Source organism: Gymnoscopelus braueri, assembly GCF_963280865.1.
Source record: "Gymnoscopelus braueri genome assembly, chromosome: 2".
Taxonomy (NCBI): domain Eukaryota; kingdom Metazoa; phylum Chordata; class Actinopteri; order Myctophiformes; family Myctophidae; genus Gymnoscopelus; species Gymnoscopelus braueri.
Window position 1 is genome coordinate 284,520 of NC_137604.1, and position 26,363 is coordinate 310,882.

Genomic DNA, 26,363 nt, shown 5'->3' on the forward strand with positions numbered 1-26,363 from the left:
ATAGAGTCACTCCTACAGCCTTATGTTTTGTATTGAATCCTCATAGAGTCACTCCTATAGCCTTATGTTTTGTATTGAATCCTCATAGAGTCACTCCTACAGCCTTATGTTTTGTACTGAATCCCCATAGAGTCACTCCTACAGCCTTATGTTTTGTATTGAATCCTCATAGAGTCACTCCTACAGCCTTATGTTTTGTATTGAATCCTCATAGAGTCACTCCTACAGCCTTATGTTTTGTATTGAATCCTCATAGAGTCACTCCTACAGCCTTATGTTTTGTATTGAATCCTCATAGAGTCACTCCTACAGCCTTATGTTTTGTATTGAATCCTCATAGAGTCACTCCTATAGCCTTATGTTTTGTATTGAATCCCCATAGAGTCACTCCTACAGCCTTATGTTTTGTATTGAATCCTCATAGAGTCACTCCTACAGCCTTATGTTTTGTACTGAATCCCCATAGAGTCACTCCTACAGCCTTATGTTTTGTATTGAATCCTCATAGTCACTCCTACAGCCTTATGTTTTGTATTGAATCCTCATAGAGTCACTCCTATAGCCTTATGTTTTGTATTGAATCCTCATAGAGTCACTCCTATAGCCTTATGTTTTGTATTGAATCCTCATAGAGTCACTCCTACAGCCTTATGTTTTGTATTGAATCCTCATAGAGTCACTCCTACAGCCTTATGTTTTGTATTGAATCCTCATAGAGTCACTCCTACAGCCTTATGTTTTGTATTGAATCCTCATAGAGTCACTCCTACAGCCTTATGTTTTGTATTGAATCCTCATAGAGTCACTCCTACAGCCTTATGTTTTGTATTGAATCCTCATAGAGTCACTCCTACAGCCTTATGTTTTGTATTGAATCCTCATAGAGTCACTCCTACAGCCTTATGTTTTGTATTGAATCCTCATAGAGTCACTCCTACAGCCTTATGTTTTGTACTGAATCCCCATAGAGTCACTCCTACAGCCTTATGTTTTGTATTGAATCCTCATAGAGTCACTCCTATAGCCTTATGTTTTGTATTGAATCCTCATAGAGTCACTCCTACAGCCTTATGTACTGAATCCCCATAGAGTCACTCCTACAGCCTTATGTTTTGTATTGAATCCTCATAGAGTCACTCCTACAGCCTTATGTTTTGTATTGAATCCTCATAGAGTCACTCCTACAGCCTTATGTTTTGTATTGAATCCTCATAGAGTCACTCCTACAGCCTTATGTTTTGTATTGAATCCTCATAGAGTCACTCCTACAGCCTTATGTTTTGTATTGAATCCTCATAGAGTCACTCCTATAGCCTTATGTTTTGTATTGAATCCCCATAGAGTCACTCCTACAGCCTTATGTTTTGTATTGAATCCTCATAGAGTCACTCCTACAGCCTTATGTTTTGTATTGAATCCCCATAGAGTCACTCCTACAGCCTTATGTTTTGTATTGAATCCTCATAGAGTCACTCCTACAGCCTTATGTTTTGTATTGAATCCCCATAGAGTCACTCCTACAGCCTTATGTTTTGTATTGAATCCTCATAGAGTCACTCCTACAGCCTTATGTTTTGTATTGAATCCTCATAGAGTCACTCCTACAGCCTTATGTTTTGTATTGAATCCTCATAGAGTCACTCCTACAGCCTTATGTTTTGTATTGAATCCTCATAGAGTCACTCCTACAGCCTTATGTTTTGTATTGAATCCCCATAGAGTCACTCCTACAGCCTTATGTTTTGTAGTGAATCCTCATAGAGTCACTCCTATAGCCTTATGTTTTGTATTGAATCCTCATAGAGTCACTCCTACAGCCTTATGTTTTGTATTGAATCCTCATAGAGTCACTCCTACAGCCTTATGTTTTGTATTGAATCCTCATAGTGACTCCTACAGCCTTATGTTTTGTATTGAATCCCCATAGAGTCACTCCTACAGCCTTATGTTTTGTATTGAATCCTCATAGAGTCACTCCTACAGCCTTATGTTTTGTATTGAATCCCCATAGAGTCACTCCTATAGCCTTATGTTTTGTATTGAATCCCCATAGAGTCACTCCTACAGTCTTATGTTTTGTATTGAATCCTCATAGAGTCACTCCTACAGCCTTATGTTTTGTATTGAATCCTCATAGAGTCACTCCTACAGCCTTATGTTTTGTATTGAATCCTCATAGAGTCACTCCTACAGCCTTATGTTTTGTATTGAATCCTCATAGAGTCACTCCTACAGCCTTATGTTTTGTATTGAATCCCCATAGAGTCACTCCTATAGTAGCCTGAGGCTACGAGCTCAATCCATGGTCTTGAAGGGCGGACCCAAACACACCCGCCTGGATTTGTGCGTGGCTTCCTATTGCTTCACCAATCTATGTCCCCGCCTCCTCTCCCCTCCCCCCCTCGGCCTGTGCACGGAGCACGCTGACGTCACCAAATTTAGAGCGACGCCCCTCTGCACTCTGATTGGTTAGGAGATAACAAGGTCCAAGACCATCGTTCCTGCATCGCTCCCCCAGGCTTTTTTTCTTTTGTAACAAAAAAAAAAGCCTGGGTTTCCGAGGCTACTCCTATAGCCTTATGTTTTGTATTGAATCCTCATAGAGTCACTCCTACAGCCTTATGTTTTGTATTGAATCCCCATAGAGTCACTCCTACAGCCTTATGTTTTGTATTGAATCCTCATAGAGTCACTCCTACAGCCTTATGTTTTGTATTGAATCCTCATAGAGTCACTCCTACAGCCTTATGTTTTGTATTGAATCCTCATAGAGTCACTCCTACAGCCTTATGTTTTGTATTGAATCCCCATAGAGTCACTCCTACAGCCTTATGTTTTGTATTGAATCCTCATAGAGTCACTCCTACAGCCTTATGTTTTGTATTGAATCCTCATAGAGTCACTCCTACAGCCTTATGTTTTGTATTGAATCCTCATAGAGTCACTCCTACAGCCTTATGTTTTGTATTGAATCCTCATAGAGTCACTCCTACAGCCTTATGTTTTGTATTGAATCCTCATAGTCACTCCTACAGCCTTATGTTTTGTATTGAATCCTCATAGAGTCACTCCTACAGCCTTATGTTTTGTATTGAATCCCCATAGAGTCACTCCTACAGCCTTATGTTTTGTATTGAATCCTCATAGTCACTCCTACAGCCTTATGTTTTGTATTGAATCCTCATAGAGGTAAATCTTAGACGGCGTCATTTAAGTTCCATTAATAAACTAGAAAAAGTGCTCCTCGGAGCACAGGTCTCCGCCAGGTCAGGTAGGTTATTTTGGGCCAGCAATGTTCGGAATTTGCCAATCAGGATGGAATATAAAAAATAGGACGGAACCATCTTAATCACTTGACTGTAGAGATAATTTGCATGATGTTTGGACAAAATTTGTAGGAGTGATATAAAAAAGAAAAAAATCAGCCTCCTGGTGGCGCTATAATAGGGCAATGTTAAAAGGGTGGCGTTTGTTCTTCAACATAGTGCGAATGTGTGTGTAAAGTTCCACCGCAATCGGATGCTGCGTTCATGATTTGTGGCATTTTATTGAAAATGGGCCCCTCCTGCAAACTTTAGATGTTAATGTTAGCCAATCAGGATGGAATATGAAAAATCAAACAGATCCATCTTGATCACATGACTATAGAGATCATGTGTACCGATTTGCGTGAAATTTGTATAAAATCTGAAGGCTTAATCTAAAAAAATGTGTTTTACATAGGTTGGCCTCCTGGTGGCGCTATAAAAGGCTAATGTGAAAAATGCAGGGCAGATGTTTTCCCTTGGCCTTTAGGGAGTATGCGTGCAAAGTTTCACGCAGATCGGTGCCGTTATAGTTAAAAACGCAAATCGGCCTTTTATAGCGCCACCATGAGGCTGATTTGAACATTTTCAAGTGGCATTTCTTCCTCGGCCTAGTGGGAATGTGCGTGTGCAATTTCACGGAAACCGCAAGCTGCGTTCATGATTTGAGGCATTTAGTTCAAAACGGACCAATCCTGCAAACTTTGGAAGGCAACCTTAGCCAATCAGGATGGAATATGGAAAATCAGACAGATCTGTGTTGATCACATCACTATAGAGATACTGTGTACTGATTTGCGTGATTTTTGGATAAAATCTGTTGGAGTAATATTAAAACATTTGTTTTGCACAAATCGGCCTCCTGGTGGCGCTATAACAGGGCAATGTAAAAAAATTGGGGCAGAGGTTCTGAATCGGCATCCAAGGAGTGTGTGTACACAGTTTCGCAGCGACCGGGCCAACGGTGCCGGAGATTAGCTGTTCACAGACAGATGGACACACGGACGGACACACGGACGGACGGACGGACGGACGGACGGACAGGGGGTAAAACATACTCTCTCGCCATGCCTTTCGGCCTGGCAGAGACAATAAACCTGGTGATTCTGTCAGGTCATAGGTCATAGGTCATATGACTCGGTGTGGTTTATGATATTGAGTTACGTTTGATTACGTCTGTGTTTGAAGTCTTTGGATGAATTAGTACTTTTTCAGTTGATGCTGATTGATTGATTGATGTACTTTATTTAGTAAGACATGAGAACAGTACATAACAGTACATGACAGTACATAACAGTACATGACAGTACATAACAGTACATGACAGTACATAACAGTACATGACAGTACATGACAGTACATAACAGTACATGACAGTACATGACAGTACATGACAGTACACGACAGTACACGACAGTACACGACAGTACACGGAAGTACAAATTCACAATACAAGGTCTACTAAACTGGGAGACTCATTAAGCACTTGGCTTGTTTAAGATGAGAACCCCATGCACACAAATCATGATGACATATAAGAGACAGACACATATACACACTACTATACATATAAGAGACAGACACATATACACACTACTATACATATAAGAGACAGACAGATATACACACTACTATACATATAAGAGACAGACAGATATACACACTACTATACATATAAGAGACATACAGATATACACACTACTATACATATAAGAGACAGACAGATATACACACTACTATACATATAAGAGACAGACAGATATACACACTACTATACATATAAGAGACATGCAGATATACACACTACTATACATATAAGAGACAGACAGATATACACACTACTATACATATAAGAGACAGACAGATATACACACAAGGTTCAAGGTTCAATTCAAGGTTCAATTTTATTAATGTCCCAGAAGGGCAATTGGGTTTACAGCCAGGGTAGTGGTTTAAAACATACAGACAGTACAGGACAACAGCAGACATGAAACACCACAGCATAAAAACATAGATCCGGGCGCATCTAGTGCAATCATCATCGTCATCACAGTAAAGTGCAAGAGATAAAGTGCTTGTTTTCATCGCCATCATTATCATCATCACAAGAGATAAAAAGGTAATCATAAAGTGCCGGCATAAAGTGCCGGCATAAAGTGCCTGATCCATCGTCATCACATCATCATCACAGTAAAGTGCAAGAGATAAAGTGCTTTTTCATCATCATCATCACAATAAAGTGCAAAGAGACAAGATTAAAAAAAAGGGCCAAATTCAGAATACAAAGTGCCTGCATAAAGTGCATGTTTCTTATTCACCATCAGTCACATTATCCTCTATCGGTCCCTGGCAACATTGTTTGCCCGAATTGAGGCAGGAACAAATGAGTGCTTGTATCTATTGTTTTTGATACTAGGGGCACTCAGACGTCGTCCAGATGGCAACAGCCTATATTCTGGCTCGAGTGGGTGTGCGCTATCTCCTCGAATGGACCTGGTCTTCAAGAGCAGTTGTCTGCTATAGAAGGGGTCGAGGCTCTCCAGTTGTATGCCAGTGATTTTGGAGGCAGTTTTCACTATCCTTCCTAAAGAATTTTTATCCTTAATGGCGAGGTTACCATACCAACAGATGATGGAGAAGGAGATAACAGAGTGTACATAGGCACTGTAGAACAATTTCATCAAGTCTCTGTCAACATTAAATCTGGCTAGTTTCCTTAGGCAGAAAAGGCGTTGCTGTCCCTTCTTACACAGCATGTCAGTATTTACATCAAATTTCAGTTTGCTGTCAATAATCGTGCCCAGGTATTTGTAACTGGGTACGATTTCCACCGGCTGGCCACAGATATCAGTGTTCTGGGTGGGATGGGGACCACGTCTGAAGTCAATACAGAGCTCTTTTGTTTTTGAGATGTTCAATTCAAGGAACGCGTCACTACAGCAGGACAAGAAGTCCTCTGTGACCTGACCATGTCCGACCTCGTCATTGTCTAGAAGGCTGACAATGACAGAGTCATCCGCGTATTTAATGATAAAGCGGTTGTCGTGATTACTGCGACAGTCATCCGTGTACAAAATAAACAAGAAAGCGGAAAGAACACAGCCCTGTGGCGAACCAGTGGAAGTGGACAAAAGGCTAGACATTGTGTCATTCACCCTTACACATTGGGATCTGTTAGTTAGGAAGTCAAGGATCCAGCCCACCAGGCATGGGTCTACCCTGAAGGTGTTCATTAGTTTCTCAGCCAGAACATGGGGCTGGATCGTGTTGAACGCTGAAGAGAAATCAACAAAAAGCAACCTAGCATGCTTTTTACTGCCCTCGAGATGCTTAAGAACTAGGTTAAGAAGAGTTGCAGTTGCATCCTGGACACCTCTCTTTTCCCTATAAGCAAACTGAAAAGGGTCTAGAAGGCTCTCAGTTTTAGCCACAAGCTCTGACTTGATGAGCCTCTCGAACTGTTTCATGACCATGGAAGTAAGCGCCACGGGTCTGAAATCGTTAAGTGTTTTTGGTTTGCTGTTCTTGGCTACGGGTACAACAGTGGACCGTTTCCAAAGGGAGGGTACTCTCTGCTGGCTAAGAGATAGTTTAAAGATATAATTAAAAATGGGACCTAATTGTTCAGCACAGGTATTTAGTAAGCGGCCACCGATGTGGTCCGGGCCTGAACTTTTACGAGGGTTACATTTTTTGAAGCAGTTGATCACATCCTGCTCGTCAAAGAAAGATCTGGAGGGGGGGGCAGACAGAAGTCTATTCCTGATCTCAGAGTGATTTCCGCTGAAATCATGGGTGTCGAATCTAACATAGAAATCATTGAGGCTCTGAGCCAGTTGCTGGTCACAGTTGTAATTGGCTAATATGACCTTTTTCCTGCCATTCTCTTTCAGCCCTGTTATGGTTTTCATACCATCCCAGGCAGAGCCCAGGTTATTTGCTCTAAGTTGGCTCTCGATTTTTTCCTTGTAGATCTTTTTACTAGCCCATACCTCTCTCTTAATTTCTTTTTGTATACTTCTCAGTTCTACTGTGTTTCCCTCCTTAAAGGCCTTATTCTTCTTCTGCAAAAGAGATCTAAGGGAGTTAGATACCCATGGTTTAGAGTTTGGGTACGCTTTGATGGTTTTCTCAGGGATAACAATGTTCTCACAATACAAAGACCAGCTAGTAACAACATCTGTCAGTTCATTGATGTCGGCAGAGGACTCAGAGAACATGTCCCAGTCTGTGCTCTCAAAGAGGCCCCGGAGGGTCTCACAGGCGTTGTTATCATTCCAGTTCTTAATGCGGATGCTCTGCACTTTACCACGTTTTAGAGCAGTGCGGTAAACGGGAAAAAGGTGCACACAGTTATGATCGGAAGCCCCCAGGGGAGGGAGGGGTACAGATTTGTATGCGTCCTTGACATTACCAAAACACATGTCTAAGGTTTTGTTGGACCTAGTCGGACATGTTACGTATTGATGGAAGTCTCTGAGAGTCTTTTTCAGGGACACATGGTTCATGTCACCAAGGATGAGATTTGGTGCGTCAGGGGAGATCAGTTGTAGTTTCTGTACAACCCTGAGAATCTGCTCACAGGCTCTAGCCTCATTGGCTTTTGGATGTATATATACGACTGTAATAAATATCTGTGGGAACTCCCTCGGCAGATATGCTGGCCGCAGAGAGACAGAGAGCAGTTCAACGTCAGGGGTACACAAACTCTCTCTAACAATGACAGATTTAACATTGCACCAACGCTCATTAACATACAAACATACCCCCCCACCAGTTGACTTGCCCGTAACTGAGGCGTCCCGGTCCATACGAAAGGGTGTACCGAAGCCATTGATCTCCAGATCGGTGGCCAAGTCACGTTCAGATAGCCAAGATTCCGTGAAGGCTAGGATGCAAGAATCCCTGAAGTCGTGGTTACAGCGGGTTAGAGCGTGCAGTTCATCGGTTTTATTCCGGAGGGACTGCGCGTTGGAGAGGATGATGGAAGGTAGCGGGATGCGGGAAAGGGGCTGTGTTTTCCTCAGGCGAGTGCCTCCTCTTCTCCCCCGCTTTCTGACCCGTTTTCCCGTCCAACGGGCTCCGGAAGGGTCGCAAGGTGTCAGTAGTTCCGCAGGGTTCGGCCGGATCAGGTCCACGGGTGACTCTTGAATGTTGCTCCAGCGAAGTAGCTGTTCTGTGGTGTACTGGGTTCGAGCTGGCCGATTAGGAGACAGTAGTGAGTGTCCCAGGCTCCATGTAAGCTGAAACACCAGTAACGCCAAAAGCAGGGCGCGTAGATGATCCATGGCTCTATCCAGGCCAGGTCCGATCCGATCCGACAGAGTGTTCCTGCTCTAGGGCTAGAGAGTTCAGGCTCTGTGAGAAGAAAAGTTCCCTCGGTTAGCCTAGCTCCGACTAGTTTAGCGGCTAGCCGTTAGCCGTTTAGCAGGTCTCTGTAACTCCTGTCGGCGACCGTCCCCAGATCTAGGCTAAATGCGAGCCACACTGGGGGGAAGTTTGTCAGAAAGTTGACTTAAACAATGATGCACTTAATGATGCACCACAGGCTCCGTTGTCAGCCTGGACAAAAAAAACGTAGAACGACAGAAAAACACACAACAACACACAACAACAAACCAAACTACACTCGCGCTGCCGGTCGCTGCGTGCGCATGCGCCCTCTGAAACTATACATATAAGAGACATACAGATATACACACTACTATACATATAAGAGACATACATATATACACACTACTATACATATAAGAGACAGACAGATATACACACTACTATACATATAAGAGACAGACAGATATACACACTACTATACATATAAGAGACATACAGATATACACACTACTATACATATAAGAGACATGCAGATATACACACTACTATACATATAAGAGACAGACAGATAGACACACTACTATACAGAACGTCATACAATCAGCTTACAGGTTACTGGTATGAAGAGTGAAAAACATGTACAAATTAAGAAAGAGAGAGGGGGGGGGGGTAGGTTAGGTTAGGACATGGGGTAGGTTATCATATATCCATAATATGATATATGTATGTATATTGTATGTATATATGTGTGTATATGTATATATATATATATATATATATATATAACATAACATATAGTTATATATAAATTACCATCAACAATAAATGCAGTTATTTAAAGGTATTCAACAGAAACATCACCATCACCACATACTCCTTACCTTATAACATTATTATTATTAGTATTATTAGTAGTATTAGTAGTAGTATTAGTAGTATTATTATTAGTAGTAGTATTATTATTATTAGTAGTAGTAGTAGTAGTATTAGTAGTAGTAGTATTAGTAGTAGTAGTATTATTATTATTATTAGTAGTAGTAGTAGTATTATTATTAGTAGTAGTAGTATTATTATTATTAGTATTATTATTATTAGTAGTATTATTAGTAGTATTAGTAGTAGTAGTAGTATTAAAACTCTCACATGACCACATACAGACTCTTACATTTTATAACATTATTTATCCTCATTTTACAGCTCAACGCACAATGTATGCAAAATCTAAGCTTTGCTGCCATCTTGTGGTGACAACGGACAATTGCAGAATACATAAACATGTCAGTGATTTGCTTGTAGAACTTTTCATATTTATATTATATTATTATAACTATAATATTATAATATTATATTTATATTATATTATTATAACTATAATATTATAATATTATAACTACGAAACCTACTGGTTCATCATTATGTATGTTATGATATTTAAACTCAACGTGTCAATATTTTATGATTAGATTATCAGTAGAATAATATTTAAACATATATTTTATAATCTGTTAAATCATCATTATAGATTAGATTAACAGTAATATTTAAACTAATGTTTTATAATCTGTTAAATCATCATTATAATATTTAAACTAATGTTTTATAATCTGTTAAATCAACACTGACAACCCTGAGAGAACTTCCGCCTGCTCTTCAAAATAAAGTATTTTTTATTGCGCATGCTCAGTCTTCGCAAAGGTCAATTTATATTTTAGCCGTACGACGGTGACGCGCGCCGAAAAGAGCCGACGTTGAGAGCTTGTAGATCCATATATCTATGTGTAGATCGGCTATTTTCGGCGACAGCGCAGCCGCAGTACTTAGTAACAATTCAATAGGTCACAGATTCCAACGTAACGCACCGGAAATCTCTATTTTAAAATGTGACTGTGTTTACATCCGCTAGCCAGCTAGCCAGTTAGCTAGCCGCCTAGCTTCTTAAGTGATATGGATATAAATAAAGACTAAAGACAAGTCCTGTTTTTGTTGTATTAAATAATTTTCTATCTTTTAATACAACAATAAAACATGTAAAAGACCTAATAATGACCACGTAGATAAAATAAAGCTAATAATGGCTAAAGCTAGCGCAAACTGCGCATGCTCAGTCCTCACACAGGTCGGTTTATATTTTAGCCGTACGACGGTGACGCGTGCCGAAAGCAGCCGAAGTTGAGAGCTTGTAGATCGGCTTTTTTCGGCGACCGCGCAGCCGCAGTAGTACCCAGTCACAGAATTCAATAGGTCACCAATTTCAACGTAACAGACCGGAAATCTTTGTTTTATAATGTGACTGTGTTTACATCCGCTAGCCGGTTAGCCTGGTAGCTAGGGCTAGCTTCTCAAGTGAAATAACTAAAAACAAGTAAAACTGTCTGTATTTCAATCGACAGTTAAATAATCTTCTATACTTTATTTAAACAATAAAACGCGTAACACGTAATAATAGCATGAAGATTAAAGAAAGCTAACAATAGCTAAAGCTAACGCAAACCGCGCATGCTCAGTCTAGACATGGTTCTTGGGTTTTATTTTGAAAAGAAAGCGGAAAAGCTTGAGTGACGTCAGTCTTTGGACGCTTAACCCAAGAGGAAAATAGCAAGAGGCGCATTCTCCGGTTTACTTCCCGTTTCTCCTATTTTCTGCGTGACGTAGGTGGACACCTTTTTAGGAGACAGGAAGCAAGTTGGAGTCTATTTGATTCCAATGGAAGAGTCAATGTGAACACAGCTTCTGAACCATTATTTAGCTCCATGGTGACTGAACTAAATATTGGACCCGATCGTCACAAGACACAAAATATGCACGATTTTCATACTAAAATGGCTTTTTTTTTTGTGACACAAATTAGGAGAAAATCTACTTTGTTATCCACCTTTCTCTATCCTAGCAACACACTCTCGCGAGATCTGGGAAGATATCTGAAGAGTCCATCTGCAGTCTGACGGACGAGACATAGAGGGCTCTGTCTGTCCCTTATTAAGGGCGCGTTCGAAAATTACGCACCGGAGCACACTCGCCTATTAGTTTGTATTGGCCAGTGCGCTCAGTGCTGTATTTTCGAACGCACCCTATATAATATATTGTATTATTATATTAGATTTGAACTCTATGCTCTGTCCCCATAAGATGTTCTAAAAACTAATAAACTGAGATAGATTCTATATGTGAATGTGGTAGGCCTACGTGAAATCATTATGGACATTTCAAAAATTAAATAAAATGTGTGTTCCAATGCTCAATAATATCATTTTCCATTATTAACTGTCTTGGTTGATGGGTATGATTTGGGAATCATGACATTTTGCTAAACATTCATGCTAAACACATTATAGTCTATAGTGGTAAAATATATAACTTATAAATAAAAGGACCTGTTACAATGTTGAGCAGAATTAGGAGCATATCTAGCAGAAGATAAGACTGAATACGTGTGAGTTTGTGGTGGGATTTTTTGGGGTTTCTTTAAAATCATCTTTGCCAATAACAGTGCACTTTCAAACATGTAAAGCATTTATTTTATTTAATGAAGAAAATACACAAACACACATCCACATGACGTTGTCAGCCAGGGAGAGGGGAGGGGGAGGGTGGTGGGATGGTCGGGGGAGAAGACAACCACGCCTACTTAGGAGACCATTTGTAGGATTTGTGTACTTCGCCTCTAGTGGCTCCAATGGAGAATGTGTATCTTTCTATATTAACAATCTTTGGCTTAACTTAATGCGTAGCAAATGGTTTTATTCTGGAAACCCTCCGCCGGAAATGCACTTTGCATTGAGACGCATTGAGCTTGTAAAATGTTGACATTTATTGTTTTTGTGGGAATAATCATAGTATACCCTCCAAAAAAAGCTAGAACACACCACTGGCTTGTAGATCTGCTATTTTCAAATGTCCGAAATATCTATAGAGCTGAAGTGGTTAATATATGTTTTGTAATAATTATAACAGGGACACAACATTGTTCAGAACGTGGGGAACACATTATAACAGGGACACAACATTGTTCATAACGTGGGGAACACATTATAACAGGGACACAACATTGTTCATAACGTGGGGAACACATTATAACAGGGACACAACATTGTTCATAACGTGGGGAACACATTATAACAGGGACACAACATTGTTCATAACGTGGGGAACACATTATAACAGGGACACAACATTGTTCATAACGTGGGGAACACATTATAACAGGGACACAACATCGTTCATAACATCGTTCATAACGTGGGGAACACATTATAACAGGGACACAACATCGTTCATAACGTGGGGAACACATAACAGGGACACAACATCGTTCAGAACGGAACCCTTGGAACAGTGTGTGTTTCCGGGCGGAACACATTCTGAGGGAACAACAGAAGCACTTCCGGGTGAGAGTTCGTCCCACACACACACGTGAGGAGCAGCAACAACATGCTGCAGACTGTATGAGCTTTAGAACTATTATAACTATTATTATATTAATATTAATACTTATCTTCATCTAACCGTGTGGAGAGCACAGCGCCACCTCGTGGACAGTGGAGAGTGAACGGTAAGGTTTGAATCTATTTATTTTAAGTTTTAACAACAAAGAGTCTCTGTTCCTTCATTATTATTATTATTGTTATTATAATTATTATAATAACATGTTATGTTACAGTAACATGTGTTTATCATTATTATTATTATTATGATTATTATAATTATTATAATAACATGTTATGTTACAGTAACATGTGTTTATCATTATTATTATTATTATGATTATTATAATTATTATAATAACATGTTATGTTACAGTAACATGTGTTTATCATTATTATTATTATTATGATTATTATAATTATTATAATAACATGTTATGTTACAGTAACATGTGTTTATTATTAATATTATTATTATGATTATTATAATTATTATAATAACATGTTATGTTACAGTAACATGTGTTTATTATTATTATTATTATTATTATTATTATTATTATGATTATTATAATTATTATAATAACATGTTATGTTACAGTAACATGTGTTTTATTATTATTATTATTATTATAATTATTATAATAACATGTTATGTTACAGTAACATGTGTTTATTATTATTATTATTATTATTATTATAATTATTATAATAACATGTTATGTTACAGTAACATGTGTTTATTATTATTATTATTATTATTATTATTATTATTATCATTATTATTATTATTATTATTATTATTATTATTATTATTATAATAACATGTTATGTTACAGTAACATGTGTTTATTATTATTATTATTATTATTGTTATTATTATTATTATTATTATTATTATTATTGTTAATATTAATATTATTATTATTATGATTATTATGATTATTATAATAACATGTTATGTTACAGTAACATGTGTTTATTATTATTATTATTATAATTATTATAATAACATGTTATGTTACAGTAACATGTGTTTATTATTATTATTATTATTATTATTATTATTATTATTATTATTATTATTATTATTATAATATGTTATGTTACAGTAACATGTGTTTATTATTATTATTATTATTATTATTATTATTATTATTATTATTATTATAATATGTTATGTTACAGTAACATGTGTTTATTATTATTATTATTATTATTATATTTATATTTTTATATGTAATATAATCACTAAAGAGAGTAAAAGCACATAAATATAGTGGACTTTATGAGGTCATTTCTTTGCCTTGAGGTTTTGTAAAGCTCAACTCACTCAAGGACCCCTAAATGAACGTTAATGGACCCCCATCTGAAGGACCCCTAAATGAATGTTAATGGACCCCTAGCCCTGGTTCAGAGCGTTAGAGAGTTAACTCACTAACGCTCTGAACCAGGGCTAATGGACCCCCATCTGAAGGATGGAGTCTCATCATCTCCATCTCCATCTGAAGACTGTTTTGTGCCAGGGACCCCCATAGAAGATTTGTGTTTTTATAATATTTCAAGTATTCAATAAATATCAGATCTACACGCTCACAACACGTTGCATTAGTGACATGTTGTGGTTGTGAGCTTGTAGATCGGCTATTTTCAAATGTACTTTATATATTAAAGTTCCTAAATAGATTTTTATGATATTTATGATATTTTTTTATGATATTTATACATTATTTATAATGTGTTCCCCACGTTATGAACAATGTTGTGTCCCTGTTATAATGTGTTCCCCTCAACTATTTATAATGTTATGAACAATGTTGTGTCCCTGTTATAATGTGTTCCCCTCAACTATTTATAATGTTATGAACAATGTGGTGTCCCTGTTATAATGTGTTCCCCCAAAGCATTCATAATCTAAACACATTTCTCCGGCAGATTAAACTGTGAAGTTATTTATAAAAAGTGATTTAATAGAAATATAGAAAATATTGTTTTGCAGTTTATAATCCAAAGTATAAAACTATGTATCTTCCCTTCACTGATATATACTCTCAGAGTTACAGACCTGTAAGGGTCCATTTGGTTCCATTAGTACTCTCAGAGTTACAGACCTGTAAGGGTCCATTTGGTTCCATTAGTACTCTCAGAGTTACAGACCTGTAAGGGTCCATTTGGTTCCATTAGTACTCAGAGTAACAGACCTGTAAGGGTCCATTTGGTTCCATTAGTACTCTCAGAGTAACAGACCTGTAAGGGTCCATTTGGTTCCATTAGTACTCTCAGAGTTACAGACCTGTAAGGGTCCATTTGGTTCCATGTGTACACTCAGAGTAACAGACCTGTAAGGGTCCATTTGGTTCCATTAGTACTCAGAGTAACAGACCTGTAAGGGTCCATTTGGTTCCATTAGTACTCTCAGAGTTACAGACCTGTAAGGGTCCATTTGGTTCCATTAGTACTCTCAGAGTAACAGACCTGTAAGGGTCCATTTGGTTCCATTAGTACTCTCAGAGTTACAGACCTGTAAGGTTCCATTATGATCACCTTTGGTTCTGTCTGTGTGAAACAACATGAATGTTTTGTTTTCTTTTCGTTTTTCATTTTATTTTATTGTTTGTTTGTTTATTCTTTCAGCTGTCAATCATCATGGAGGGTAAGGGTAAAGAACAGAAGCGTCATCAGCATCGTCACAGCGGACCAAAAGCAGAGAAGAAGAAGAACAGGAAACAGGAAGCTGCACCGGAGGAGAGCGATGCCCGAAAACGAAACCCTAAAGCCTTCGCTGTGCAGAGCGCTGTGCGCATGAAGAAGACCTTCCATAGGTAATATATATATATATATATATATATATATATATATATATATATATAGATCATACTGTACATATCTACTATACACACAAATACGACACGTTGTTTAGGAATAAGGTTAGGTTTAGACTTAGTTTACTGAGGTTAAGGTTAGGAATAAGGTTAGGTTTAGACATAGTTTACTGAGGTTAAGGTTAGGAATAAGGTTAGGTTTAGACTTAGTTTACTGAGGTTAAGGTTAAGAATAAGGTTAGGTTTAGACTTAGTTTACTGAGGTTAAGGTTAGGAATAAGGTTAGGTTTAGACATAGTTTTACTGAGGTTAAGGTTAGGAATAAGGTTAGGTTTAGACTTAGTTTACTGAGGTTAAGAATAAGGTTAGGTTTAGACATAGTTTACTGAGGTTAAGGTTAGGAATAAGGTTAGGTTTAGACATAGTTTTACTGAGGTTAAGGTTAGGAATAAGGTTAGGTTTAGACTTAGTTTACTGAGGTTAAGGTTAGGAATAAGGTTAGGTTTAGACATAGTTTACTGAGGTTAAGGTTAGGAATAAGGTTAGGTTTAGACTTAGTTTTACTGAGGTTAAGGTTAGGAATAAGGTTAGGTTTAGACATAGTTTACTGAGGTTAAGGTTAGGAATAAGGTTAGGTTTAGACATAGTTTACTGAGGTTAAGGTTAGGAATAAGGTTAGGTTTAGACATAGTTTACTGAGGTTAAGGTTCAGAATAAGGTTAGGTTTAGACATAGTTTACTGAGGTTAAGGTTAGGAATAAGGTTAGGTTTAGACATAGTTTACTGAGGTTAAGGTTAGGAATAAGGTTAGGTTTAGACATAGTTTACTGAGGTTAAGGTTAGGAATAAGGTTAGGTTTAGACATAGTTTACTGAGGTTAAGGTTAGGAATAAGGTTAGGTTTAGACTTAGTTTTACTGAGGTTAAGGTTAGGAATAAGGTTAGGTTTAGACATAGTTTACTGAGGTTAAGGTTAGGAATAAGGTTAGGTTTAGACATAGTTTACTGAGGTTAAGGTTCAGAATAAGGTTAGGTTTAGACATAGTTTACTGAGGTTAAGGTTAGGAATAAGGTTAGGTTTAGACATAGTTTACTGAGGTTAAGGTTAGGAATAAGGTTAGGTTTAGACATAGTTTACTGAGGTTAAGGTTAGGAATAATGTTAGGTTTAGACATAGTTTACTGAGGTTAAGGTTAAGAATAAGGTTAGGTTTAGACATAGTTTTACTGAGGTTAAGGTTAGGAATAAGGTTAGGTTTAGACATAGTTTTACTGAGGTTAAGGTTAGGAATAAGGTTAGGTTTAGACATAGTTTACTGAGGTTAATGTAGGAATAAGGTTAGGTTTAGACATAGTTTACTGAGGTTAATGTAGGAATAAGGTTAGGTTTAGACTTAGTTTACTGAGGTTAAGGTTAGGAATAAGGTTAGGTTTAGACATAGTTTACTGAGGTTAAGGTTAAGAATAAGGTTAGGTTTAGACATAGTTTACTGAGGTTAAGGTTAAGAATAAGGTTAGGTTTAGACATAGTTTACTGAGGTTAAGGTTAAGAATAAGGTTAGGTTTAGACTTAGTTTACTGAGGTTAAGGTTAAAGGGATACTTCACTCTCGGGCCGGGGACACATTTAAAAAAAATATTAAAAATAAAAGAAAAAAGTTATGGAAAATTCATGGCCCCCTCACGACACGCAGTGTCCTACTAATGTGTGAGGGGGCCATGAATTTTCCATAACTTTTTTCATTTATTTTTAATATTTTTTTTAAATGTGTCCCCGGCCCGAGAGTGAAGTATCCCTTTAAGAATAAGGTTAGGTTTAGACATAGTTTTACTGAGGTTAAGGTTAGGAATAAGGTTAGGTTTAGACATAGTTTTACTGAGGTTAAGGTTAGGAATAAGGTTAGGTTTAGACATAGTTTTACTGAGGTTAAGGTTAGGAATAAGGTTAGGTTTAGACATAGTTTTACTGAGGTTAAGGTTAGGAATAAGGTTAGGTTTAGACATAGTTTACTGAGGTTAAGGTTCAGAATAAGGTTAGGTTTAGACATAGTTTACTGAGGTTAAGGTTCAGAATAAGGTTAGGTTTAGACATAGTTTACTGAGGTTAAGGTTATGAATAAGGTTAGGTTTAGACTTAGTTTACTGAGGTTAAGGTTAGGAATAAGGTTAGGTTTAGACATAGTTTACTGAGGTTAAGGTTAGGAATAAGGTTAGGTTTAGACATAGTTTACTGAGGTTAAGGTTAGGAATAAGGTTAGGTTTAGACTTAGTTTTACTGAGGTTAAGGTTAGGAATAAGGTTAGGTTTAGACATAGTTTACTGAGGTTAAGGTTAGGAATAAGGTTAGGTTTAGACATAGTTTACTGAGGTTAAGGTTAGGAATAAGGTTAGGTTTAGACTTAGTTTTACTGAGGTTAAGGTTAGGAATAAGGTTAGGTTTAGACATAGTTTACTGAGGTTAAGGTTAGGAATAAGGTTAGGTTTAGACATAGTTTACTGAGGTTAAGGTTCAGAATAAGGTTAGGTTTAGACATAGTTTACTGAGGTTAAGGTTAGGAATAAGGTTAGGTTTAGACATAGTTTACTGAGGTTAAGGTTAGGAATAAGGTTAGGTTTAGACATAGTTTACTGAGGTTAAGGTTAGGAATAAGGTTAGGTTTAGACATAGTTTACTGAGGTTAAGGTTAGGAATAAGGTTAGGTTTAGACTTAGTTTTACTGAGGTTAAGGTTAGGAATAAGGTTAGGTTTAGACATAGTTTACTGAGGTTAAGGTTAGGAATAAGGTTAGGTTTAGACATAGTTTACTGAGGTTAAGGTTAGGAATAAGGTTAGGTTTAGACTTAGTTTTACTGAGGTTAAGGTTAGGAATAAGGTTAGGTTTAGACATAGTTTACTGAGGTTAAGGTTAGGAATAAGGTTAGGTTTAGACATAGTTTACTGAGGTTAAGGTTCAGAATAAGGTTAGGTTTAGACATAGTTTACTGAGGTTAAGGTTAGGAATAAGGTTAGGTTTAGACATAGTTTACTGAGGTTAAGGTTAGGAATAAGGTTAGGTTTAGACATAGTTTACTGAGGTTAAGGTTAGGAATAAGGTTAGGTTTAGACTTAGTTTTACTGAGGTTAAGGTTAGGAATAAGGTTAGGTTTAGACATAGTTTACTGAGGTTAAGGTTAGGAATAAGGTTAGGTTTAGACATAGTTTACTGAGGTTAAGGTTCAGAATAAGGTTAGGTTTAGACATAGTTTACTGAGGTTAAGGTTAGGAATAAGGTTAGGTTTAGACATAGTTTACTGAGGTTAAGGTTAGGAATAAGGTTAGGTTTAGACATAGTTTACTGAGGTTAAGGTTAGGAATAAGGTTAGGTTTAGACATAGTTTACTGAGGTTAAGGTTAGGAATAAGGTTAGGTTTAGACATAGTTTACTGAGGTTAAGGTTAGGAATAAGGTTAGGTTTAGACATAGTTTACTGAGGTTAAGGTTAGGAATAAGGTTAGGTTTAGACATAGTTTACTGAGGTTAAGGTTAGGAATAAGGTTAGGTTTAGACATAGTTTACTGAGGTTAAGGTTAGGAATAAGGTTAGGTTTAGACTTAGTTTTACTGAGGTTAAGGTTAGGAATAAGGTTAGGTTTAGACATAGTTTACTGAGGTTAAGGTTAGGAATAAGGTTAGGTTTAGACATAGTTTACTGAGGTTAAGGTTAGGAATAAGGTTAGGTTTAGACTTAGTTTTACTGAGGTTAAGGTTAGGAATAAGGTTAGGTTTAGACATAGTTTACTGAGGTTAAGGTTAGGAATAAGGTTAGGTTTAGACATAGTTTACTGAGGTTAAGGTTCAGAATAAGGTTAGGTTTAGACATAGTTTACTGAGGTTAAGGTTAGGAATAAGGTTAGGTTTAGACATAGTTTACTGAGGTTAAGGTTAGGAATAAGGTTAGGTTTAGACATAGTTTACTGAGGTTAAGGTTAGGAATAAGGTTAGGTTTAGACTTAGTTTTACTGAGGTTAAGGTTAGGACTAAGGTTAGGTTTAGACATAGTTTACTGAGGTTAAGGTTAGGAATAAGGTTAGGTTTAGACATAGTTTACTGAGGTTAAGGTTCAGAATAAGGTTAGGTTTAGACATAGTTTACTGAGGTTAAGGTTAGGAATAAGGTTAGGTTTAGACATAGTTTACTGAGGTTAAGGTTCAGAATAAGGTTAGGTTTAGACATAGTTTACTGAGGTTAAGGTTAGGAATAAGGTTAGGTTTAGACATAGTTTACTGAGGTTAAGGTTCAGAATAAGGTTAGGTTTAGACATAGTTTACTGAGGTTAAGGTTAGGAATAAGGTTAGGTTTAGACATAGTTTACTGAGTTTAAGGTTCAGAATAAGGTTAGGTTTAGACATAGTTTACTGAGGTTAAGGTTAGGAATAAGGTTAGGTTTAGACATAGTTTACTGAGGTTAAGGTTAGGAATAAGGTTAGGTTTAGACATAGTTTACTGAGGTTAAGGTTAGGAATAAGGTTAGGTTTAGACATAGTTTACTGAGGTTAAGGTTAAGAATAAGGTTAGGTTTAGACATAGTTTTACTGAGGTTAAGGTTAAGAATAAGGTTAGGTTTAGACATAGTTTACTGAGGTTAAGGTTAGGAATAAGGTTAGGTTTAGACATAGTTTACTGAGGTTAAGGTTCAGAATAAGGTTAGGTTTAGACATAGTTTACTGAGGTTAAGGTTAGGAATAAGGTTAGGTTTAGACATAGTTTACTGAGGTTAAGGTTAGGAATAAGGTTAGGTTTAGACATAGTTTACTGAGGTTAAGGTTAGGAATAAGGTTAGGTTTAGACTTAGTTTTACTGAGGTTAAGGTTAGGAATAAGGTTAGGTTTAGACATAGTTTACTGAGGTTAAGGTTAGGAATAAGGTTAGGTTTAGACATAGTTTACTGAGGTTAAGGTTAGGAATAAGGTTAGGTTTAGACATAGTTTACTGAGGTTAAGGTTAGGAATAAGGTTAGGTTTAGACATAGTTTACTGAGGTTAAGGTTAGGAATAAGGTTAGGTTTAGACATAGTTTACTGAGGTTAAGGTTAGGAATAAGGTTAGGTTTAGACATAGTTTACTGAGGTTAAGGTTAGGAATAAGGTTAGGTTTAGACATAGTTTACTGAGGTTAAGGTTAGGAATAAGGTTAGGTTTAGACATAGTTTACTGAGGTTAAGGTTAGGAATAAGGTTAGGTTTAGACATAGTTTACTGAGGTTAAGGTTAGGAATAAGGTTAGGTTTAGACATAGTTTACTGAGGTTAAGGTTAGGAATAAGGTTAGGTTTAGACATAGTTTACTGAGGTTAAGGTTAGGAATAAGGTTAGGTTTAGACATAGTTTACTGAGGTTAAGGTTAGGAATAAGGTTAGGTTTAGACATAGTTTACTGAGGTTAAGGTTAGGAATAAGGTTAGGTTTAGACATAGTTTACTGAGGTTAAGGTTAGGAATAAGGTTAGGTTTAGACATAGTTTACTGAGGTTAAGGTTAGGAATAAGGTTAGGTTTAGACTTAGTTTTACTGAGGTTAAGGTTAGGAATAAGGTTAGGTTTAGACATAGTTTACTGAGGTTAAGGTTAGGAATAAGGTTAGGTTTAGACATAGTTTACTGAGGTTAAGGTTCAGAATAAGGTTAGGTTTAGACATAGTTTACTGAGGTTAAGGTTAGGAATAAGGTTAGGTTTAGACATAGTTTACTGAGGTTAAGGTTAGGAATAAGGTTAGGTTTAGACATAGTTTACTGAGGTTAAGGTTAGGAATAAGGTTAGGTTTAGACTTAGTTTTACTGAGGTTAAGGTTAGGAATAAGGTTAGGTTTAGACATAGTTTACTGAGGTTAAGGTTAGGAATAAGGTTAGGTTTAGACATAGTTTACTGAGGTTAAGGTTCAGAATAAGGTTAGGTTTAGACATAGTTTACTGAGGTTAAGGTTAGGAATAAGGTTAGGTTTAGACATAGTTTACTGAGGTTAAGGTTAGGAATAAGGTTAGGTTTAGACATAGTTTACTGAGGTTAAGGTTAGGAATAAGGTTAGGTTTAGACATAGTTTACTGAGGTTAAGGTTCAGAATAAGGTTAGGTTTAGACATAGTTTACTGAGGTTAAGGTTCAGAATAAGGTTAGGTTTAGACATAGTTTACTGAGGTTAAGGTTCAGAATAAGGTTAGGTTTAGACATAGTTTACTGAGGTTAAGGTTATGAATAAGGTTAGGTTTAGACTTAGTTTACTGAGGTTAAGGTTAGGAATAAGGTTAGGTTTAGACATAGTTTACTGAGGTTAAGGTTAGGAATAAGGTTAGGTTTAGACATAGTTTACTGAGGTTAAGGTTAGGAATAAGGTTAGGTTTAGACTTAGTTTTACTGAGGTTAAGGTTAGGAATAAGGTTAGGTTTAGACATAGTTTACTGAGGTTAAGGTTAGGAATAAGGTTAGGTTTAGACATAGTTTACTGAGGTTAAGGTTAGGAATAAGGTTAGGTTTAGACTTAGTTTTACTGAGGTTAAGGTTAGGAATAAGGTTAGGTTTAGACATAGTTTACTGAGGTTAAGGTTAGGAATAAGGTTAGGTTTAGACATAGTTTACTGAGGTTAAGGTTCAGAATAAGGTTAGGTTTAGACATAGTTTACTGAGGTTAAGGTTAGGAATAAGGTTAGGTTTAGACATAGTTTACTGAGGTTAAGGTTAGGAATAAGGTTAGGTTTAGACTTAGTTTTACTGAGGTTAAGGTTAGGACTAAGGTTAGGTTTAGACATAGTTTACTGAGGTTAAGGTTAGGAATAAGGTTAGGTTTAGACATAGTTTACTGAGGTTAAGGTTCAGAATAAGGTTAGGTTTAGACATAGTTTACTGAGGTTAAGGTTAGGAATAAGGTTAGGTTTAGACATAGTTTACTGAGGTTAAGGTTCAGAATAAGGTTAGGTTTAGACATAGTTTACTGAGGTTAAGGTTAGGAATAAGGTTAGGTTTAGACATAGTTTACTGAGGTTAAGGTTCAGAATAAGGTTAGGTTTAGACATAGTTTACTGAGGTTAAGGTTAGGAATAAGGTTAGGTTTAGACATAGTTTACTGAGTTTAAGGTTCAGAATAAGGTTAGGTTTAGACATAGTTTACTGAGGTTAAGGTTAGGAATAAGGTTAGGTTTAGACATAGTTTACTGAGGTTAAGGTTAGGAATAAGGTTAGGTTTAGACATAGTTTACTGAGGTTAAGGTTAGGAATAAGGTTAGGTTTAGACATAGTTTACTGAGGTTAAGGTTAGGAATAAGGTTAGGTTTAGACATAGTTTACTGAGGTTAAGGTTAGGAATAAGGTTAGGTTTAGACATAGTTTTACTGAGGTTAAGGTTAAGAATAAGGTTAGGTTTAGACTTAGTTTTACTGAGGTTAAGGTTAGGAATAAGGTTAGGTTTAGACATAGTTTACTGAGGTTAAGGTTAGGAATAAGGTTAGGTTTAGACATAGTTTACTGAGGTTAAGGTTAGGAATAAGGTTAGGTTTAGACATAGTTTACTGAGGTTAAGGTTAGGAATAAGGTTAGGTTTAGACATAGTTTACTGAGGTTAAGGTTAGGAATAAGGTTAGGTTTAGACTTAGTTTTACTGAGGTTAAGGTTAGGAATAAGGTTAGGTTTAGACATAGTTTACTGAGGTTAAGGTTAGGAATAAGGTTAGGTTTAGACATAGTTTACTGAGGTTAAGGTTAGGAATAAGGTTAGGTTTAGACATAGTTTACTGAGGTTAAGGTTAGGAATAAGGTTAGGTTTAGACATAGTTTACTGAGGTTAAGGTTAGGAATAAGGTTAGGTTTAGACATAGTTTACTGAGGTTAAGGTTAGGAATAAGGTTAGGTTTAGACATAGTTTACTGAGGTTAAGGTTAGGAATAAGGTTAGGTTTAGACATAGTTTACTGAGGTTAAGGTTAGGAATAAGGTTAGGTTTAGACATAGTTTACTGAGGTTAAGGTTAGGAATAAGGTTAGGTTTAGACATAGTTTACTGAGGTTAAGGTTAGGAATAAGGTTAGGTTTAGACATAGTTTACTGAGGTTAAGGTTAGGAATAAGGTTAGGTTTAGACATAGTTTACTGAGGTTAAGGTTAGGAATAAGGTTAGGTTTAGACATAGTTTACTGAGGTTAAGGTTAGGAATAAGGTTAGGTTTAGACATAGTTTACTGAGGTTAAGGTTAGGAATAAGGTTAGGTTTAGACTTAGTTTTACTGAGGTTAAGGTTAGGAATAAGGTTAGGTTTAGACATAGTTTACTGAGGTTAAGGTTAGGAATAAGGTTAGGTTTAGACATAGTTTACTGAGGTTAAGGTTAGGAATAAGGTTAGGTTTAGACTTAGTTTTACTGAGGTTAAGGTTAGGAATAAGGTTAGGTTTAGACATAGTTTACTGAGGTTAAGGTTAGGAATAAGGTTAGGTTTAGACATAGTTTACTGAGGTTAAGGTTCAGAATAAGGTTAGGTTTAGACATAGTTTACTGAGGTTAAGGTTAGGAATAAGGTTAGGTTTAGACATAGTTTACTGAGGTTAAGGTTAGGAATAAGGTTAGGTTTAGACATAGTTTACTGAGGTTAAGGTTAGGAATAAGGTTAGGTTTAGACTTAGTTTTACTGAGGTTAAGGTTAGGAATAAGGTTAGGTTTAGACATAGTTTACTGAGGTTAAGGTTAGGAATAAGGTTAGGTTTAGACATAGTTTACTGAGGTTAAGGTTCAGAATAAGGTTAGGTTTAGACATAGTTTACTGAGGTTAAGGTTAGGAATAAGGTTAGGTTTAGACATAGTTTACTGAGGTTAAGGTTAGGAATAAGGTTAGGTTTAGACATAGTTTACTGAGGTTAAGGTTAGGAATAAGGTTAGGTTTAGACATAGTTTACTGAGGTTAAGGTTAGGAATAAGGTTAGGTTTAGACATAGTTTACTGAGGTTAAGGTTAAGAATAAGGTTAGGTTTAGACATAGTTTTACTGAGGTTAAGGTTAAGAATAAGGTTAGGTTTAGACATAGTTTACTGAGGTTAAGGTTAAGAATAAGGTTAGGTTTAGACATAGTTTACTGAGGTTAAGGTTAGGAATACGGTTAGGTTTAGACATAGTTTACTGAGGTTAAGTTTAGGAATAAGGTTAGGTTTAGACATAGTTTTACTGAGGTTAAGGTTAGGAATAAGGTTAGGTTTAGACATAGTTTACTGAGGTTAAGGTTTGGAATAAGGTTAGGTTTAGACATAGTTTACTGAGGTTAAGGTTAGGAATAAGGTTAGGTTTAGACATAGTTTACTGAGGTTAAGGTTTGGAATAAGGTTAGGTTTAGACATAGTTTACTGAGGTTAAGGTTAGGAATAAGGTTAGGTTTAGACATAGTTTACTGAGGTTAAGGTTTGGAATAAGGTTAGATTTAGACATAGTTTACTGAGGTTAAGGTTTGGAATAAGGTTAGGTTTAGACATAGTTTTACTGAGGTTAAGTTTAGGAATAAGGTTAGGTTTAGACATAGTTTACTGAGGTTAAGGTTAGGAATAAGGTTAGGTTTAGACATAGTTTACTGAGGTTAAGGTTAGGAATAAGGTAATCTCTCAAGAACAGATTCTGCACTGCTTTGGAATCTGTCGGGGAGGTTCGTCATAACGTGTGCGCATTCAGATCAGGAAGCAGGCCGCGCTTTACCCAATCAAATGTTGTGGGCGGGATTCACATGTCCGTCGATCTTTCCCCCTCGAAACAAACCCAAACTAATTTAACAATAGCGTCCGCGGAGCAGACAAAACCACGGAAAGATATTCACATTTTAACTTGTTCTTTCATCATAGAAACAAGTGGGCTTATAACCAAAACCATCCATGTTCTCTGGGAGAAGTGGTGTTAGTGTTCTGTGTAGAAATATTGTTAGTGGGAATGAAAACCACCGGAAGTGAAAGCTGAAGGCAGACCTCTAAACCACACAGCGCCTCGCACTGCGAGGCGTTGTGAGCTTGTAGATCGGCTATTTTTGGCCAAGAGGTATAGGTGTAAAGGGGAAAAAGAGAAGACGGAGCAACTATCAATGTGGAGCATAATGGACAAACGGTCACTGGGAAGCCAAAATATTGTCAGACTTTTGACTTAAAGGAAGCGGGAGGGTTTTCCAATTCTTCCGTTTGTGTATCATCATTACCATCGCTGGCTTCAGCAGTGGCCATGGTGAGATGTAAAGTAGTAGCCTAGTACAAACTCCTCTGCAGTGTGTGTGAGTTTGTCCTGTCTCCCCCGTCGTAAGCACGCATGCGCGATGCGAGAGTATATATATATATATATATATATATATACACACACACTGTATATCTATTTAAGTGTTTTTATGAAGTTCTATCTATCTAAACACAGATATCAGGACATTATATGAAGTTAAATCTATTTAAAAGTGTTTTTATGAGGTTCTATCTATCTAAACACAGATCTCAGGACATTATATGAAGTTAAATCTATTTAAAA

The 26,363-nt window shown here is 36.7% G+C and overlaps 1 protein-coding gene across 4 annotated transcripts in view; it reads left to right on the forward strand.

Moving 5' to 3' along the window:
- The first annotated feature begins 13,052 nt into the window (after positions 1-13,052).
- The window catches only part of bms1 (BMS1 ribosome biogenesis factor), a 47,554-nt gene continuing 34,243 nt past the window's right edge, over positions 13,053-26,363 (forward strand). For all 4 annotated transcript variants that reach the window (XM_080419453.1, XM_080419454.1, XM_080419455.1 and 1 more), the window contains exons 1-2: positions 13,053-13,188; positions 15,695-15,882. In XM_080419453.1, coding sequence (XP_080275579.1) covers positions 15,707-15,882 — 176 coding nt within the window. In that variant the 5' untranslated portion in view covers positions 13,053-13,188; positions 15,695-15,706. The remainder of the gene's footprint in view (positions 13,189-15,694; positions 15,883-26,363) is intronic.